Here is a 17,934-nt window from a genome sequence, read left to right on the forward strand (position 1 = left end):
GGGCGGGGCACGGGGGCGGGGCCATCGCGGAGGTGTGGCGGGGCCGGGCCGCGGGGGCTGCCGGGAGGTGTGGCGGGGCCGGGCCGCGGGGGCTGCCGGGAGGTGTGGCGGGACGCGCGGGGGCTGCCGGGAGGTGTGGCGGGACGCGCGGGGGCTGCCGGGAGGTGTGGCGGGGCCGCGGGGGCTGCCGGGAGGTGTGGCGGGCGGGGGCCGGTGGCGGGGCCGGTACCGGGGCCGGGCCGGGCCGGGACCGATCGCGGCGCGATGCAGAAATACGAGAAGCTGGAGAAAATCGGCGAAGGTGCGGCAGGGCCGGGGCCGAACGGAGGGAGCCGGGTGCTGCGGGGCCCGGCGGCGGTGTCCGTGCAGGTACCGGGGGCTCTGCCGTGACCCCGTTCCGTCCCCGCAGGCACCTACGGGACCGTGTTCAAGGCCAAGAACCGGGAGACGCACGAGATCGTGGCGCTGAAGCGGGTGCGGCTGGACGACGATGATGAGGTGAGGGGGGGCTGGGGCTGGGACCCTCCCGGTACCTCCGGTGCCCCCCGGTACCTCCGGTGCCCCCGGTAGCCCCGGCTCCCACAGCCCGCGTGTCCCGCAGGGGGTGCCCAGCTCGGCGCTGCGGGAGATCTGCCTGCTCAAGGAGCTCAAGCACAAGAACATTGTCAGGTACCGGCGGCACCGGGAGTACCGGGGGCCGGGCTCGGGGGCTGCTCCTGCCGGTGCCCCGGGCCCGGCCGGGCGCTGGGGGCTCAGGGACCGCTGCCCCGCAGGCTCCACGACGTTCTGCACAGCGACAAGAAGCTGACCCTAGTCTTTGAGTTCTGCGACCAGGTGAGCACCGGAGAGACGGGGGTCCGGGGGGGCACGGGGACCGGGGGGACACGGGGACCGGGGGGGACACGGGGACCGGGGGGACACGGGGACCCTGGGGGTCTCTGAGGTCACCGCTGCCGCCCCCCTCGCTTCCCCCAGGACCTGAAGAAATACTTTGACAGCTGTAACGGGGACCTGGACCCCGAGATCGTCAAGGTGGGTGTGGCGGTGCCGGGAGCCCCGGGGGGGCCCGGGGGGGGCCCGGGGGTGCCCGGTGCTGACGGAGCCGCCCGTGCCCGCAGTCCTTCATGTACCAGCTGCTGAAGGGGCTCGCCTTCTGCCACAGCCGCAACGTGCTGCACCGCGACCTGAAACCGCAGAACCTGCTCATCAACCGGGTGGGCACGGCGGGGCACGGGGCGGGACAGGGCTGGGCACTCACATCTGCGAGCGGGGGTGTCTGTCTGTCTGTCTGTCTGTCTGTCCTGGGCAGTCACACCTGGAAACGGGCCTGTCTGTCTGTCTGTCCGTCCTGGACAGTTACACCTGCAAGCGGGGCTGGCTGGCTGTCTCTCTGTCTGTCTGGGCAGTCACACCTGGGAGTGGGGCTGTGCTCTGGGGTCACACTTGCGAGTGGGGGCTATCTGGCTGTCTGTCTGTCCTGGCAGTCGCACCTGGTGTCTGTCCAGCCCCAGTTGCGTCTGTGCTGTGTTCCCAGTGCTGGGCGGGCAGCAGGGCTGCTGTCCCTGCGGTTGGGGGGCGCAGCGGGGCCCCCCAGGCTGACCCCTGTGTCCCCCCAGAACGGGGAGCTCAAGCTGGCGGATTTCGGGCTGGCTCGGGCCTTTGGCATCCCTGTGCGCTGCTACTCGGCCGAGGTGAGCGGGGCCCTGGGGCTCTGGGGTTGGGATGGGGCTCCTGGGGCTGGGATGGGGCTCTGGGGTTGGGATAGGGCTCCTGGAGCTGGGATGGGGCTCCTGAGGCTGGGGATGGGGCTCCTGGGGCTCAGGATGGGGCTCCTGGGGCTCTGGGGCTCACGATGGGGCTCCTGGGGCTCAGGATGGGGCTCCAGGGGCTCCTGGGGCTGGGGATGGGGCTCCTGGCCCTGCCCTGCCCTGCCGGCCGGGCTCCCCTGTCCCTGTGCCAGCGTCCCTGTCCCTCCCAGGTGGTCACTCTGTGGTACCGGCCCCCGGACGTTCTCTTCGGGGCCAAGCTCTACTCCACCTCCATCGACATGTGGTCAGCTGGGTGCATCTTTGCGGGTACACTGGGGGGGCAGGGGGCTGCAGGGGGCCTGGGGGGCCACGGGGGCCTCTGGGAACCACCCCCTGTCCCCCCAGAGCTGGCCAACGCCGGGCGGCCCCTCTTCCCGGGCAACGACGTGGACGACCAGCTGAAGAGGATCTTCAGATATCCTTGGGAATGGGGAGCCCAAAGGAATGGGGACTGCTGGGAATGGGGAAAGCCTTGAATGGAGACTGCCCGTGGGATGGAGACTGCCCCTGGAATGGGGACTTCCCTGGAATGGGGAGCCCCAGAAGGGACTGCCTGGGAATGGGGAGCTCAGGGAACGGGGAGCCCAAAGGAATTGGGACTCTTGGCAATGGGGAAAGCCTTGAATGGAGACCCCCCTGGGAATGGGGACTCCCCTGGTAGTAGGGAGCCCTGTGCATGGTGATCCCTCCGGAATGGGGACCCCAGAATGGGGGATTGGGGAAATCCTGGAATGGGGAGCCCTGGGGAATGGGGAGCCCTGCAGAGTAGGGACCCCTGGGGAACAGGGAGCTCTGAGAATGAGGATCCCTTGGAATGGGAGCCCCCTCGGCTGGGCAGGGGGCAGGGGGCAGGTACTAGGTGTCCCCGTGGTGGCCCTTGACTGTCCCCACGCTGCTGGGGACGCCCACGGAGGAGCAGTGGCCGGCCATGGCCAAGCTGCCGGACTACAAGGTGAGGGCAGGGGACAGGGGGGGTCAGAGGGAATGAGGGGTCTGGGGGAGCTGGGGGTCACCCGTGTGTCCCCAGCCCTACCCCATGTACCCAGCTACCACCTCCCTGGTCAACGTGGTGCCCAAGCTGAACGCCACTGGCCGGGACCTGCTGCAGGTGAGACCCCCTCTCTGTGCCCCGCCTGAGCCCCCTGCCCCTGTGTCCCTGTGCCCCCCTGCTCCTGTGCCCCCTGCCCCTGTGCCCCCCTGCTCCTGTGTCCCTGCCCCTGTGCCCCCCTGTGTCCCTGCCCCTGTGCCCCCCACCCCGGTGTCTCCCAGCCTGCATGCCCCCTGCCCCTGTGCCACCGCTGTGTCCCCACCTGTGTCCCCCCTGCCCGCCCCACGGGGCTCTGGCTCCCGGGAGGGGGTGCTGTGCCCTCCCCTCGCAGCCCCCTGCCCGCCTGGGGGCTGTGGGACGGGGAGGCTCCGTGCCCTCCCCCTCAGCCCCCCGTGCCCCCCAGAACCTGCTCAAGTGCAATCCGGTGCAGCGCATCTCAGCGGAGGAGGCCCTGCAGCACCCCTACTTCACCGACTTCTGCCCCCCCTAGGGCCCCCGAGGCCCCGGACCCCCTGAGGGGGTGCCAGCCCGTGCCAGCCCCCCTGACTGCAGCCCCCCCAGTATTTATTAGGTTCTGCCCCAGCTGCCAGGGCTGGCACAACCCCCGGGCCCCCCATCCGGGGGGATGAGAGGGCTGGGGCTCCCCCCGGGGATGCAGGACTCACCCGGGGGCAGGGGGCTTCCCAAGGGCATGGGAGCCCCCAGAGATGGGACCACAGGGCTGGTGGAGGGGCAGGACCCTCCGGGACCAGGCAGGCACGCCGGGGGGGAATGCACCCCCATCTCCTCTCCCTACTCCCCGGGAGCCCCCTTCTGCTGGGGGGGTTGTGCCCCTGCCAGGGCCTGCTGTACGTGGGTGATGTGCGTTCCGTGTCCCATAAAGAGCTTTCCCTCCACCCCGTGCTGCCTCCTCCTTCCTGGGGTGTCGGGGAGCCCCTCAGACAGCCCCTGAGCCCAGCCCAGCCCTGGGACCCCCCCAGTGCTGCCTCCTCCTTCCTGGAGCCCCCAGACCCCTGAGCACCCCAGACCCCTGATCACCCCAGACCCCTGATCACCCCAGGATCCCTGAGCACCTCAGGCCCCTGTCCTCCCAAGCAGCCTGGAGCCGGGGCTGGGGCACCTCTTTATTTGGGGGGCCGTGGGGAGGGGTTGCATGTCCAGCGCGGGGGGGCACAGGCAGCGCATGCAGGGAGGTGGGAGCGGGGCCGGGGGGCCCTCACCCCCAGCCCCCCGACGCCCCCTCAGGGGGCGGGGGAGGCCTGGAGGCCGCCCCGCGGCCCGGGGGTGTCCCCCCAGCCCCCCGGCCGGCGGGGGGGCTGGCTGGGCTGTGCGGGGGGCCCGGGGGGGGCCCTAGAGCCGGGTGACGAGGTAGCAGGTTCGGGGCGACGCCGAGACGGGGCGCGGGGCCGGGCAGGGGGGGCCAGGCGCCCTGCGGGGGGGTGGGGGGTCAGCTCCCGCTGCCACCACTGCCCCCGGGGGGCTCTGCCCCGTGCCCCCTCCCCGTGTGCCCCAGGAGCCCCCCCTTTGGCAGGGGACACCGCACGGCCAGCCTGGAGCCGGGCTGGCCCCCCCGTGTCCCCACAGGGACCCCCCTCCCGGCCCACTGGGACCCCAGCCCGACCCCCCCGTTCCGGCAGGGGTGCCCCGGAGCAAGGTGCTGTGGGGATGATGAGGATGGGGGATGTCTGCAGGGAATGCGGGGGCGTCGCAGGGAATGCGGCAGATCTGCAGGGAATGGCCCCGCACCCCCGCGCTGGCCCCGGGGAGCCCCCCGGGACCCCCCTCTCCCCGGGGGGAGCCACAGCCCCACACCCCCCGTGCCGGCCCCGGGGGGCTCCGCGTGCCCCCCCCGTGTACCTGGGTGGGCGCGGGGCCGTGGGGCTGCCCGGGACCGCCGGGTGCTCCTGGACGGGCGCACGGAGGGACGAGAGAGCGGTGAGCGGGGGGGTGATGGGGTGCGACCCCGGGCGGGGGGCTGGGGACGGGGGGCGCGGGGGGGTTACCAGGGTGCCGCCGTCGCTCCGGGGGCTCCGCTTCTTCTCCTTGTACAGGCTGAGCAGTTTGTCCCGGAACACCTGGGGGGGGCAGGTCAGGGTCCCCGGCCCGCAGAGCCCCGGGCAGGGGGAGGCCGGGGAGGGCTCACCTCGTACAGGTAATCAAAGATCTCCAGGATGGTGAGGAGGCTGGCGCCAATGAAGAGCCCCATCTGCCCCCCGATGTCACCTGTGCGGGAGGTGACGTCAGCGAGGGCAGACCCCGTGTCCCCCGGCACGCCCGGGTCCCTGTCCCTCACCCAGCAGCCCCGCCACCTCGTACGCCTTCTTCTGCTCGATCATCTCGTAGTTCAGCGCCTCGAAGAAGATGTCCAGGACCAGCACATTGTCCCTGGGGGGACACGGGACAAGGGGGCACTGTCAGCTGCAGGGGTGTGCCAGGCTGTGCCGTGCCAGGCTGTGCCGTGCCAGGCTGTGCCGTGTGGGTTTCCTGTTTCTGAGGCAGGTCTGCACAGGGGAGGCCATGCCGTGCCAGGCCGTGCCGTGCCAGGCTGTGCCGTGCCATGCTGTGCCGTGCCATGCTGTGCCATGCCACGCTGTCACGCCATGCCATGCCGTGTCACACGTCACTTTGGGCTGTCAGTTGGTGTGTGATGGGGATGCCGTGCGTGGCTGTGCCATGCTGCTGTGTCACACTGCCGTGCTGTGCCAGTTCATGTCTGCTGGGGGATGCGGGTGGGTGTGCCCTGTCACTGTCACTGTCACTCTGGGCTGTGTCAGTTCATGGATGCTGGGGCCCTCGTGTCACACTGTGCTGGTTCATGTCACGGGGCCATGCTGTGCCCTGTCACACTGTCACACTGTGCCCTACGATGGCGCTGTCATGCTGGGCTGTGGGGCTGTGTCACGCTGCGCGCTGGCGAGGCGGCGGGTGACACCGTGGTGGCAGCAGGGTGGCAGCATGGTGACAGCGTGGTGGCAGTGCCAGCGGAGGTGGCGGCGGCACTCACGCAATGTACTGCTCCGTCTTGTTGAACTTCTTGGCCAGGTACTTGGCCGAGGCCTTGCTGGGGATCTTCACCATGGAGAGCTCCTTGCCGTAGCGCACCATGGCGCAGGGCGTGCGGCACGCGCAGTACTCGCTGTCCTTCGTCACCAGGAAGTCTGGGGGGGCGCGGGTGGCACCGGGACCCCGGACCCCGGACCGCGGCGGGGGGGGGCGGGATGCTCCGGGGACAGAGCTGGTGCCGTCCGCTGTCCCCCCCACCCGGGACAAGTGTGCCGCCCGGGACAAGGGTGCCACCCGGGACAAGGGTGCCACCCAGGACAAGTGTGCCGCCCGGGACTAGTGGGGGGCACAGGGACACCGGAGCTGCACTCACAGTGGTGGGGACATAGGGAGGGACAGGGATACCGGCGCCACACTCACAGCAATGGGGGCACGGGGAGGGTCGGGGGTGCCCGGGGGTGCCCGGAGCCGCACTCACAGCAATGGGGGCATGGGGAGGCTCGGGGGTGCCCGGGGGTGCCCGGGGCCGCTGGGGGGCTCGGGGTACGTACCCAGCGCGGGGTCGGCGCACTCCTTGTACTGCTCGGGGGTGCAGACGTTGGCATTGCCTGCGGGGGAGGCGGCGGTGGCGGGGCCGGGGTTGGTGCCCTGGAGCCGCAGCCCCGCGGCCCCCCGGCGCCCCCCGCTCACCCGGCATGTGCACCATGCGGCAGTTGCAGTTCTCGGCCAGGTAGCGCGTCTCGCAGTCCAGGCGGCACGCCGTCAGGCTGTAGTTGGTGAAGAAGTCGGACTCGATGGGGGTGGCCTTGCAGTCGCCCCACGGCGGGGGCAGGTACACCAGCTGCCGGGCACCCGCTAAGGAAAACACGGCGTCCTGGGGCCCCGGGCCAGCCCCGATGTCCCCGCTGTCGTACCCGGCCACGGCCGCGCCTCCCGGCCCGCGGCGGCGCCCATGGGGCAGAGCTCACCCCGCACCCCAGCAATGCGGGTCCTGTCCCCCCCGAGCCCCGTCCCGCCCCGTCCCCTCCTGTCGGGGCACCGGGATGGCTCTTGCAGCAGCTGTCACCTGTACCGGGTGCCACAGCGAGGTCCGGCAGGTGGCACTGGCTGGAGCAGGACGTGCCGGGTGGGGGGCTCAGCGCGACCCCCGCCCTGCCCTCGGTGCGGGGATGGTGCCTGGCGAGGGCCCAGCACCCCCCGCCCGTGGGTGCCAGGGCCGCTCCCGCTGCCGCCGCGCTCCTGCCGCCCGTGTGCCGGCACACGTGGTGACGCCCACCCCAGGCACCTAAATTTAGGTGTCTGGCTGCGGGGGCCGTGCCGCCACCCCCCGGCGGCTGCTCCGCGGAGCCGGGGGTCGCTGCCGGAGCCGCTGCCTGCGTGGGGCTGCCCCACAGCCTGTGCTGTGCAGTCATGGTACCCATGGCACGGCTGGGCAGGGCGTCCCCATGGGCATGGCTGGGGTGCCCGCGGCTTGGAATGCCCCCACGGGGCTGGCTGTGGCCATCCCATGCCCTCTGGGGATCCGTTCCGGTCCCTTTGGGTCCCATCCCAGGCCCCGTGAGGGTCCATCCCGGTCCCTTTGGGTCCCATCCCGGTCCCCTTTGGTCCCATCCCGGTCCCTCGGGGGCGCGTGCCCAGCCCCGGGCGCCGTGCCCGGATACCCGCTGCTGCTGGCAGGAGACGAAGGTCTGGAAGCCGGGGGCGACACCGAAGCCCAGCTGGTCAATGAAGGGAGGCTCGTCCTGGCTGTGGATCTGCACCTTCACCCCCACCTCAAACGAGGTCTCATCTGCAGAGCAGGGGAGGGGGGTCAGGTGGATCTCACCTGTGTCCCCCCCAGATGGACACGTGCTCACCTGTGTCCCCCCAAAAGGACGGGTACTCAGCTGGGACCCACGTGCTCTCACCTATGTCCCCCCAGACAAGCATGTCTCACCTGTGTCCCCCAGACGTTCATGTCCCCCCTGTGTCCCCCAGACGGGCAGGGATCTCACCTGTGTCCCCCCAGACGGGCAGGTACTCCTCCTGCTGCACGTTGAGCATGAGCTCCAGGCCGTTGCCGGAGCCGCCCTGCAGCGTGGTCAGCACCTCGCGGCCCGGCCCCCCCGGGTTGAACGTGTAGCACTTCCCCAGGCGGGTGAAGATCTGCAGGGACACACGGGGGACACGGGGCACACACATGGGACACGGGGACAGGGCGCTCACTGCCACTGCAGGGACCCGTGTGGACATGCAGTGCCACCGTGGCGACCCTGTGGGGACACAGGGATGCACACGGGGACATGGCACTGGGGATTCCAGTGCCCTACAGGACCCAGGACAGGATCCCAGTGCCCCAGGACAGGATCCCAGTGCCCTACAGAACCCAGGATGGGGTCCCAGTGCCCCAGGACAGGATCCCAGTGCCCCAGGACAGGATCCCAGTGCCCTACAGGACTCAGGATGGGGTCCCAGTGCCCCAGGACAGGATCCCAGTGCCCTGCAGAACCCAGGATGGGGTCCCAATGCCCCAGGACAGGATCCCAGTGCCCTGCAGAACCCAGGATGGGGTCCCAGTGCCCCGGGACAGGATCCCAGTGCCCCAGGACAGGATCCCAGTGCCCTACAGGACTCAGGATGGGGTCCCAGTGCCCCGGGACAGGATCCCAGTGCTTCCAGGAGAAGGCGAGGGCGTTGATGGTGCCTGGCCTGTGCTGCCGCGGCTCTGCAGGGATATTGGGTTTCGTCACAGTTCCAGGGAACATGTGGGGACACTTGAGATGGGAGGGCACAAGGCAGAGCAGTGATGGGGACCGGGACTGCTTTGTCACAGCAGCAGAGGCCCCCGTGTCCCCCCAGAGCCCAGAGCCTGTCCTGGGCAGCCCCCGGGGGTCCCGCACCCCCAGCAGAGCCCTGGGTGACCTTGAGTTCCCGGGGATGGCACCCCCCAGCCGGGACCCCGGGGTGCCCCTGAGCCCCAGCCCGGTGCCAGCGCCCCCAGCTCCTGCCCCGCGGTGCCAGGGGTGCCCCCCCGGGGTGATGTCCCGCGGGGGGGAGCGGAGGGGGCGTTGCCGTGGCAACCAGCTGCTCCCAAAGTGGGGACCCGTTGCCATGGCAATGCGGTGCCCAAGGAGGAAAGGGGGGGGCGGGTGTCATGGCAACGGCTGCCCGGCATGGGGATGCTGGGGGGGCATGGGTGGGGACAGCGATGGGGACGTGTCCCCAGCAGTGCCAGCCCTCCTGCGCCGCACTCGGGGTCACACAGGGACCCACAGCCCCGGGGACCCCAGCCCTGCTCCCCAAGGGTCCCCCGTCCCCACACCCCATCCTGCCCCATCCAACCGGCCCTGGGCATGTGAGAGGGGACTCAGCTCACCCCATGGCCCTTGGGCCCCACCACGAGTCCAGGAACCTCGGGGACGCTGGGCCCGGGCTGGGGTGAGGTCAGGGAGCCAGGGCCAGGGCTCAGCCCTGTGGCCTGGGGCACAGGAGCCCCAGCCAGGACTAAGACTGGCTGAGCCTGGGGATTTTGGGGGGAACCAGGATCCTGCAGCCTAATCAGGCACGTGCCACCCACCCCGAGTCCTGCCCTGGGGACCCTCAGCCCTGCTGCCACATGTCCCAGCCCTCCAACCCAGGGGCCATCATCACTGCCTGCCGGGCTATGGGGACACTGGGGGAGCAGCTCTGGCCATGGCCAAGGGGGAGCAGAGGGAGCACGGGGGCACAGGGGGGCACGGACCTGTCAAAGGACAGCTTGTCCCTACGCTGCGTAGTGAATTAATTAGTGCTCCAAGAGCACTAAGGGGACAGCCATGGCACTGGGCAGAGCTGGCATGGCAGACATGAGCTGCTCAGCGCCCACGCTGCTGCCTGGGGCTGCTGTGGCACGAGGGGAGTGTCTGCTGCCCATGCCGCCATCACTGCCTGTGCCAATGTCCCTGTCCCCCCTGCCTGTGCCCATGTCCCTGCCCGTCCTGTCTGTGCCACCGCCCCTGTCCCCCCTGCCTGTGCCAGTGTCCCTGTCCCCCTGCCTGTGCCACTGCCCTGTCCCCCTGCCTGTGCCAATGTCCCTGTCCCCCCTGCCTGTGCCCATGTCCCTGCCCGTCCTGTCTGTGCCACCGCCCCTGTCCCCCCTGCCTGTGCCAGTGTCCCTGTCCCCCCTGCCTGTGCCACTGCCCCTGTCCCCCCTGCCTGTGCCAATGTCCCTGTCCCCCCTGCCTGTGCCACTGCCCCTGTCCCCCCTGCCTGTGCCCATGTCCCTGCCCGTCCTGTCTGTGCCACCATCCCTGCCCTGCCTGTGCCAGTGTCCCTGCCTGTCACACAAGTGCCATCATCCCTGCCTGTGCCACTGTCCCTGCCCTGTTCTGGGGCTGCTGGGGGTAGGGCTGGCGGGTGCTGGGGGCAGCAGCAGGGGGTCCCAGCAGGGCTGGCACGGGGACCCCCACCCATGGAAGAGCTGCCCATGGGAGCCTCTGTGCCACAGTCAGGGCAGGGCTGCTGCTGGCACTGCCCAGTGGCACCTGAGGCTGGCACAGGTGGTGAGGGTGGCACCTGTGAGCACCTGTACAAGTGACACCCTGTACAGGAGAGCATCCCACACCTGTGAGCATCCTGTACCTGCGAGCATCCTGTGCCCACCACAGCCCTGCACGCCAGCAGAGACCGCGGGCAGCCCAGAGTGCCCAGCACAGCCCCGCTCCCTCCTGGCACTGCCCGCAGCCGCCTGGCAGCCCTGCAGCACCAGGGTGGGGACATCGCGGGGTGCGGGTGCTGTCCCAGCGAGTGCTGCGGGGCTGGGATGAGAGAGGGGCATCACCGGCCCCCAGCAGGACTCCCGGGTCCCTCGGCAGCCCCCGGCCACCCGGGGGTCCCCTCCCCGGCCCCGGGGCACTCACCACGGTGAAGTTGCGGGCGGTGCAGCCGGTGCCGCGGAAGGAGCACTGCAGCAGCATGTCGGCCAGGTCGTGGCCCGTGCGGTTGTAGAACTCGGCCATGCTGAAGGGCTTCGCCTTGAAGTTCTTGAAGTTGGCCTTGTCGCGCAGCGCGGCCAGGACGTGGGGCTCGGCCAGCTGCGGGTTGCTGATCTCGTAGCGCTCGTTGAGCAGCGCCAGCAGCTCGCCCACGTGGTACATGTCGTTGCGGGTGATTTTGGAGAAGCGGAACTCGTTGAGGTTGCAGATGGTGATGGCCGGGAAGGTGAGGTTGCGGGCGGCCACCTCGTCCAGCTTGGTGACGTGCGGGTAGGTGAGGAAGTAGGCGACGCGCTCGGCGCACACGAGCAGCAGCAGCCCCAGCGAGCCCAGGAAAAAGCCGCCCCAGAGCACGCGGCGCAGGGACACGGCCCCGTAGGCGAAGACGTGGCTGATGCCGTGCAGCGAGGAGCTGTGGGCGAACGCCCGCAGGCTCGAGAGCCCCTCGCCCTCCCCGCTGCCCTCCGAGCCCCTCCTCATCCTGTTGCGGCCGGGGCCCGGCGCTGCCCCGCAGCCTCAGCCCATCGCCGCACCGGGCTCAGGGCGCCGCCGGCGGGAGGGAACGGGGGAGGAGGAGGGTGGGCAGGGGAGAGGAAGGCGGGGGGGGGGCAGGAGCGGCCGCCGCGCTGCCCCCGGTCCGTCACGCTGCCGCTGCCGGTGCCGCTGCCGGTGCCGCTGCCGGTGCCGGTGCCGGTGCCGCCCGGCCGGCGCCGCGGAGCCGCGGGCAGCGCAGCGCAGCCCCCGTCCCGCTCCCAGCCCCAACCTCAGCCCCGGCCGCGGTCTCGGCGCCGATCCCGGTCCCGGTTCGAGCCCTGGTCCCGGATCCGGTCCCGATTCCAGCCTCGGTCCCCCTCCTGCTCCCGGTCCCGGATCCAGCCCCAGCCCCGGTCCCAGCCCCAGCCCCGGTCCCGCTCCCGGCTCCGCTCCCGCCGCGGCGCGAGCCTGCCGGTCCCCGCCGTCCCCCGCCGCCGCCGCCCCCCGCCCCTCCCGCGGCTCCACCCGCCGCCCCCGCCGGCGGCCGCAGCGTTGGGGTACGGGGGGGCCGGGACCCCCGGGGAGGGGGCCGCAGACAGCGCCACTGCCCCGGGCAGCGCGCGGAGCCCGGCTCGGGGGTCACACCGGGGTCCCCCCACCCCGGGGTCACACAGGGGTCCCCCCCACGCCGGGAGGGATGCAGGGGAGCCTTCAGCCCAGAAGGATGTGGCAGGGTCCCCCCACTCCGGGGGTGACGCAGGGGTCTCCCATCCAGAGGCTGACCCGTGGGACCCCCGCCCGCGAGAGTCATGCAGGGCTCACCCCGGGGGTCACACAGGGGCTCCCCCCGCCTGGGGGGCTGACACAAGGGGCCCCTCCCCTGGGGGCAGCACAGGGGACAGTCCCTCCAGTGGCGTTAGAAAGGGGTAACCCCATTCCAGGGCTCCCCGTCCCGGGGGCAGGCAGAGGGTCCCTACCCCAGAAGATCACACAGGGTCCCTCCGCTCCTGGAGGGTGACACAGGCGACCCCCTTGTTCCAGCGGGGCTCACACGGGGGTCTCCCCACCCCAGAGGTCACCCAGGGGTTCCTCCACTGCGAAGGTGACACATGAGGGCCCCTGCCCCGGGGGTAATATCGGGGTCCCCCTGACAGAAATCACACAGGGGCTCCCCCATGCCGGGGTCACGTAGGGGTTCACCCCTCCAGCCCCTGGGGGTCTCGCAGCGTTTCCTCACTCGGAGTGACAGGGGTGCCACGCTCCCCGGTGACACACGGGACACGCCAGGGTCACACGGGGAACGCTCAGCGCAGCAGGGCCACGCAGGGGTCCCGCACCGCGGCAGGGGGCTGGCACCGAGCAGGGGTGACACACAGGGGGTGACACAGGGGTGACACTGGGGGTGACACTGGGGGTGACACCAGGGGTGACACGGGGGACACCCCCGCCCCGTGGGGCAGCGCGGCAGGGAAGGGGGCGGGGCCCATCGCTCAAATCACGCCCACCACGCATACGTCACTCCCTCGGCCCCGCCCCGCCCCCTCCCGGAGCCGAGGGCGCCCCCGCGCGGCCCGGAGGACCCTTCGCAATCCCCGCACAGAGCGCAGCCCGGTCCGCCTGGCAGCGCCGCTTTATTGGGGAGCAGCGCGGGGATCCCTCAGGACCCCTCCTTCGTCTGCCGTCGGATGAGCTCGGCGTAGAGACCCCCCCGCCGCAGCAGTTCCTCGTGAGTCCCCGCCTGCGGAGACAGCGGGGACAGCCGATGGTGTCACCTGCGGGGCGCACCCGGGTGTCACCTGCGGGGCCCGTGCCCGCCCTGCGCCCGCCTCACCTCGGCCACGCGGCCGCGGGCCAGCACGGCGATGAGGTGCGCGCCGCGGATGGTGCTGAGGCGGTGCGCGATGAGCAGCACGGTGCGGCCGGCGGCAGCGCGCTCCAGCGCCGCCTGCACCGCCAGCTCCGCCTGCGCGTCCAGCGCGCTCGTGGCCTCGTCCAGGATCAGCACGGCCGGGTCCTTGAGCAGCGCTCGGGCGATGGCGATGCGCTGCTTCTGCCCCCCGGACAGCGCCGTGCCGCGCTCGCCTGCAGGGCACCGCGGAGACACCGCGGGGACACCGTGGGGATGCTGCGCTGCCCCATCCCGGGGGATCCCCTCTGTGTCCGTGCCACAGAGCCCGGGGACGCCGCCCCGGCCCGCAGCCAAGGACCCCCCACACCCGGAGGCATCGCTCCTGCTCAGAGCCCAGCGCGGCCACGGCTCCCTGTGAACCTCAGCGGTGACCAGCGCCGGTGTCCCCGCAGGACCGGGACCGCCTCAGCTGGGCTGACCCCTCCCGCTCCGGCCATACCCACGACGGTGTTGTAGCCCTCGGGGAAGCTGCGGATGAAGCCGTCAGCGTCGGCGAGCCGGGCGGCCTCGTACACCTCGGCATCAGAGGCTCCTGGCTTCCCGAAGCGGATGTTCTCCATGATGGTGGTGCCAAACAGCACCGGCTCCTGCAGCACACCCGGCCCTCAGCACCGGGCCCACCTCCCTCCCCTTGCCCAGGGACACCGGGGGTCCCGGCCAGCAGCACTCGTGTCCCCACCTGGCTGATGAAGCCGATGACCTGTCCCCGCAGCCAGGAGGGGTCCAGGCCGGCGATGTCGTGCCCGTCCAGGGTGATGGTTCCTGCCGTGGGCTCGTAGAACCGCTCCAGCAGCGCTGCCACCGTTGACTTCCCTGGGGAGGGGACCCCTGAGCCCCCCTGCTCCAGAGCCCTGGCTGCAGCAACACTGGGGGGCTCCCAGTCCCTGGCACGCACTGGGCAGAGCACTGGGGCACAGGAGGATGGGCCCAGGGAGAGGGTGGGGGGTGCTGGTACCTCCTCCAGAGGGACCCACGATGGCCACGGTCTGGCAGGGGGGCAGGGTGAGGCTGAAGTCCTGCAGGACAGGGTAGCCAGGCCGGGTGGGGTAACTGCAGGGAGAGGAGCAGGAGCTGCAGGGCTGTGGGGACGTGGTGCCAATCCCCCTGCCCATGGGGTGGCTCAGAGCCATGGGGGCCAGGCAGGGGCCTGCTGGGACCCACCTGAAGGAGACGTGGTTGAAGGAGATGTGTCCAAGCAGGGAGTGGGCAGGGATGGTGGCCCCCCCCTGCAGGGGCACGAGGGGCTCCAGTCTCAGCAGCTCGAGGACACGGGCACCAGCACTCAGACCCCGCACCACCTGTGGGGGGACAGCAGCAGCACCTCAGGGGCCCCCAGACCCCACCTCAGCCACAGGGAGGGTGGTGAAAGCAGCCCCAGAGCCCCAAAGCTGAATCGCCAGCCTCAGGGGGTGCCAGGAGCCCTCACCGCACCTACCTGGCCCATCAGGATGGAGATGCTGGCCAAGGACCTGGGATGCACAAGGGCAGAGGTTGAGCTCAGGGCTGTGCCCAGGCAGGCTGCGGGGTACAGGGGGTGCCAGGGGTTCTGGGGGCACCGCTGGGCCCCGCCCTGACCTTTGCACCGTCTGCAAGGCCACCAGGAAGGACATGAGGTCACCGGGCGAGAGCTGGTCTCCAGCCATCAGGGAGCCACCCACGAAGATGGTTCCCAGGACGATGCCTGTGGGGTGGGGGCAGAGCTGGATTTGAAGGGGTCATGCAGAAGGGGCATGGAGGAGGTCCTGCCCAAGGGAGCGCCACCCCAGGTCACGCTGTGTGACCCCCACTGACCGTTGAGCGCCAGGTTGGAGAGCCCCTGGAAGGCGGCGATGCCGAGTCCCAGCTGCTCGCTCAGGCGTCCGGCACGGTCCACCTCGGCACGGAACAGCCTGGGCCAGGGGTGGGCCGGGGTCCCCTCTGCCCCACGCCCACCACCCCCAGGCCCCAGCCTCGCCCTTACCCTGCCTGCTGCTCCTCCATGGCGAAGGCGCGCACCGTCCGCACGTTGCCCAGCGCCTCGTCGGCCACCACGGTGGCCTTGGCCACCTGCGGGGACAGCGGGGACATCGGAGACGCCCCACGCTGCGGCCTCGGGGCTGGCAGGGCAGGGGCTCTCCGTGAGGGTTACCTGCTCCTGAGCCTGGCGGGACAGGCCGCGCAGGAAGGCGCCGATGAAGGCACCGGCACCCACGAGCGCCGGCAGCGCCACGAGCAGCAGCCCCGTGAGCTTGGGTGAGAGCAGGTACAGCGACACGAAGCAGCCGGCGGTCTGGGTGCCGCTGCGCAGGCCCTGGGGGGACACAGAGGCTGGGGGGACCGCCGGGCTGGCATAGGAGACAGCCGGGCTCACCTGGGACACAGCCGGGCTCACCTGGGAGAGGCCAGGCTCACCTGGGACACAGCTGGGCTGGCCCAGGAGATAGCCGGGCTCACGTGCGACACAGCCAGACTGGCATAGGAGATAGCCGGGCTCACCTGGGACCCAGCCAGGCTCACCTGGGACACAGCCGGGCTCACCTGGGAGACGGCCAGCTTGAAGGAAGACTTGAACTCCTGGATGTCAGCCGTCAGCCGTGTCACCAGCTGCCCCGTGCGCGTGGCGTCAAAGAAGGCCACCTCCTGCCTGCCTGCCAGGGGAGGGGTGGGTGGGGGGCCCCGGGCACCCCCTCTCCCGTGCCCCCCGTGCCAGGGTTACCTGAGCAGGGCGCTGAAGAGAGCCTTGCGCATGTTGCCAGCCACCCGCTCGCCCACGCGGGCCAGCAGCGCGATGTACCCGAAGGTCAGCAGGCCCTGCGGGACGGGGGGGTCAGCAGGGCCGGGGGGCACCCCCGGGACCCCCCACGCCCCCTTTGGGGGGTCGGCACTCACCTGCAGGCAATAGACGGCGAGGAGGCGCAGGGCTGGGCGCCGCACCTCCCGCAGGTAGGTGGCCACGTGGCCGCGGGCACACCGCGCCACCACGTCCACCAGCTGGCCCAGCAGCACCGGGATGCGCACGTTGAGCAGGGCTGCGCCCAGTGCCAGCTGTGGGGACACACGGGGACAGGGACAGGACTGTCATGGCACTGGGACAGCAGCATGGGGTGCCACACCATTGCACCGGGACAGCGGGTGGCACACTGTGGCAATGGGACAGCGGGTGGCCTGGCACAGCACCAGGACACTGGGGGTCACACTTTGGCACGAGACAGTGAGTGTCACACCATGGCACTGGGACAGTGGGTGTCACACTGTGGCATAGGGACAGCGGGGGTCATGCCATGACACTGGGACAGTGGGTGTCACACTGTGGCATAGGGACAGCGGGGGTCATGCCATGACACCAGACAGTGGCTGTCTCATGTCAGCACTGGGATGGTGGCTGTCACACTGTGCCACCGGGACAGCACGTGTCACACAACAGCGGATACCAGGATGGTGGGTGTCACGCAATGGCAGCAGGACAGTGGCTGCCACACCCTGCGCAGGGACCGTGGCCATCACGCTGTGGCACCAGGACAGTGACAGGCAGTGGGATGGCAGGTGTCACACCGTGTCAGTGGGACAGTGGCCATCGTGCTGTGGCACCGGGGCAGTGTGTTACTCCACAGCACAGGTGTGACACAGGGACAGTGGGGACAAGGGCAGCCACGGCCACGCACTCGCCCTGCTCACCACGACAGCAGCCGAGAGTGCCAGGAGCTGCGGGCGCAGGAAGGTCCAGAACAGGGGCCAGTCAAAGGGGGTCTCCGGGGGGGGCTCTGGCGGCTCGGGAGCGGCAGAGGGACAGCAGGGACAGCAGGGACAGCAGGGACAGCAGGGACAGTGGTGGCCTCCTGGCAGCGCGCGGCCGTGCGCAGCAGCCCCAGCAGCACGCAGCCCGAGGCTGAGCCCACCAGGAGCAGCCGCCGCGGGGCCGGGGGCGCGGGGGGCGGCCGGGGGGGCACGGCCAGCCCCAGGCGCCCCCCATACCTGAAACTGGGGAGAGGGGTGAGTGGAGCGAACCTGGAGGAGCCCCCAGGGATCAGCCCAGGCATCTCAGAATCCCACGTCCCCCCTCAGGAGTTGTGTTCCTGCCTCCAAGGGAGCCAGGACCCCCCAGGACCGCCCGGGATGCCGGAGCCCAATGCCCCACCAGGAGTTGGGGTGTCCCCCCCCAAGGCCCGTGAGTCTGGGAAGCTGCCGGACGCCGCAGGCTGCAGAGTGCGAGCTCCCCGCCCCGCACCGCACCCAGAGGCGGGCTCGTACCCCCAGGGCGGCCCGGGGCTCCCCCGTACCTGCCCACGTGTTGCCCCCGCCCCGATTCCCGTCCCGCCGCTCCGGGAAGCCCCCGGACCCCTCAGCCTCCCGGGAGCCCCGGCCTCCCCGCGGTCCCCGCGCAGGGATCCGGGTGTCCGGGAGCCCCCGCGAGTTCCCGGCACCCCTGGCTCCCCCGCAGCCCGACTCGCACCCCCGGGACCCCCGCGACCCCCGAGCCGGGGCTGCTCCCAGCAGGAGTTGGGGTACCCAAGGGAGCCGAGGCTCCGGGATCCGCCCGGGATGCCCCGCACGCCCCGGTACCTGCGCCCCGGCACGGAGGGCGGCCGGAGCCGGGTCCAAGCGCCCGCCGCCCGCAGCAAGAGCACCGGCAGCGGCATGGCGGCTCCGGGCGGGGGCGGCTCCGGGGGGCGGCACCGGGCGGCGCGGGGCGGGCCCGGGGCGGGCCGGGGCGGGCCCGGGCGGGCGGAGCGCCAACACCGCGGCCCGGGCCCTGCGCCGGCC

General features: G+C 71.4%; 3 protein-coding genes across 3 annotated transcripts; 1 reads left to right on the plus strand and 2 right to left on the minus strand.

The window, feature by feature from the left end:
* The first annotated feature begins 200 nt into the window (after positions 1-200).
* On the plus strand, positions 201-3,769 carry CDK5 (cyclin dependent kinase 5). The gene is made up of 12 exons (XM_030943309.1): positions 201-301; positions 410-498; positions 602-669; positions 774-834; positions 976-1,032; positions 1,119-1,214; positions 1,617-1,691; positions 1,979-2,075; positions 2,154-2,223; positions 2,700-2,760; positions 2,836-2,916; positions 3,260-3,769. The coding sequence occupies exons 1-12, from the start codon at positions 265-267 to the stop codon at positions 3,344-3,346; spliced, it is 879 nt and encodes a 292-aa protein (XP_030799169.1). The 5' UTR covers positions 201-264; the 3' UTR covers positions 3,347-3,769.
* A 418-nt stretch (positions 3,770-4,187) lies between these two features.
* Positions 4,188-11,413, minus strand: ASIC3 (acid sensing ion channel subunit 3). Its single transcript, XM_030943308.1, has 11 exons — positions 10,737-11,413; positions 7,854-8,004; positions 7,521-7,648; positions 6,550-6,700; positions 6,411-6,467; positions 5,861-6,014; positions 5,150-5,241; positions 5,000-5,079; positions 4,860-4,931; positions 4,714-4,760; positions 4,188-4,285 (listed from the first exon to the last, which is right to left on the minus strand). Exons 1-11 carry the CDS (start codon positions 11,289-11,291, stop codon positions 4,207-4,209), a joined length of 1,566 nt encoding a protein of 521 aa, XP_030799168.1. The 5' UTR covers positions 11,292-11,413; the 3' UTR covers positions 4,188-4,206.
* A 529-nt stretch (positions 11,414-11,942) lies between these two features.
* On the minus strand, positions 11,943-17,821 carry ABCB8 (ATP binding cassette subfamily B member 8). Its single transcript, XM_030943307.1, is given in 17 exon segments — positions 11,943-13,023; positions 13,117-13,367; positions 13,634-13,781; positions 13,874-14,007; positions 14,150-14,244; positions 14,356-14,492; positions 14,630-14,663; positions 14,770-14,875; positions 14,986-15,083; positions 15,155-15,240; positions 15,323-15,484; positions 15,712-15,817; positions 15,890-15,984; positions 16,063-16,218; positions 16,849-16,955; positions 16,958-17,151; positions 17,734-17,821. Coding segments are annotated over 17 exon segments (2,067 nt in total). The 5' UTR covers positions 17,811-17,821; the 3' UTR covers positions 11,943-12,942.
* Positions 17,822-17,934: the final 113 nt, after the last annotated feature.

The sequence above is a fragment of the Camarhynchus parvulus genome, chromosome 2 (assembly GCF_901933205.1).
Source record: "Camarhynchus parvulus chromosome 2, STF_HiC, whole genome shotgun sequence".
Classification (NCBI taxonomy): domain Eukaryota; kingdom Metazoa; phylum Chordata; class Aves; order Passeriformes; family Thraupidae; genus Camarhynchus; species Camarhynchus parvulus.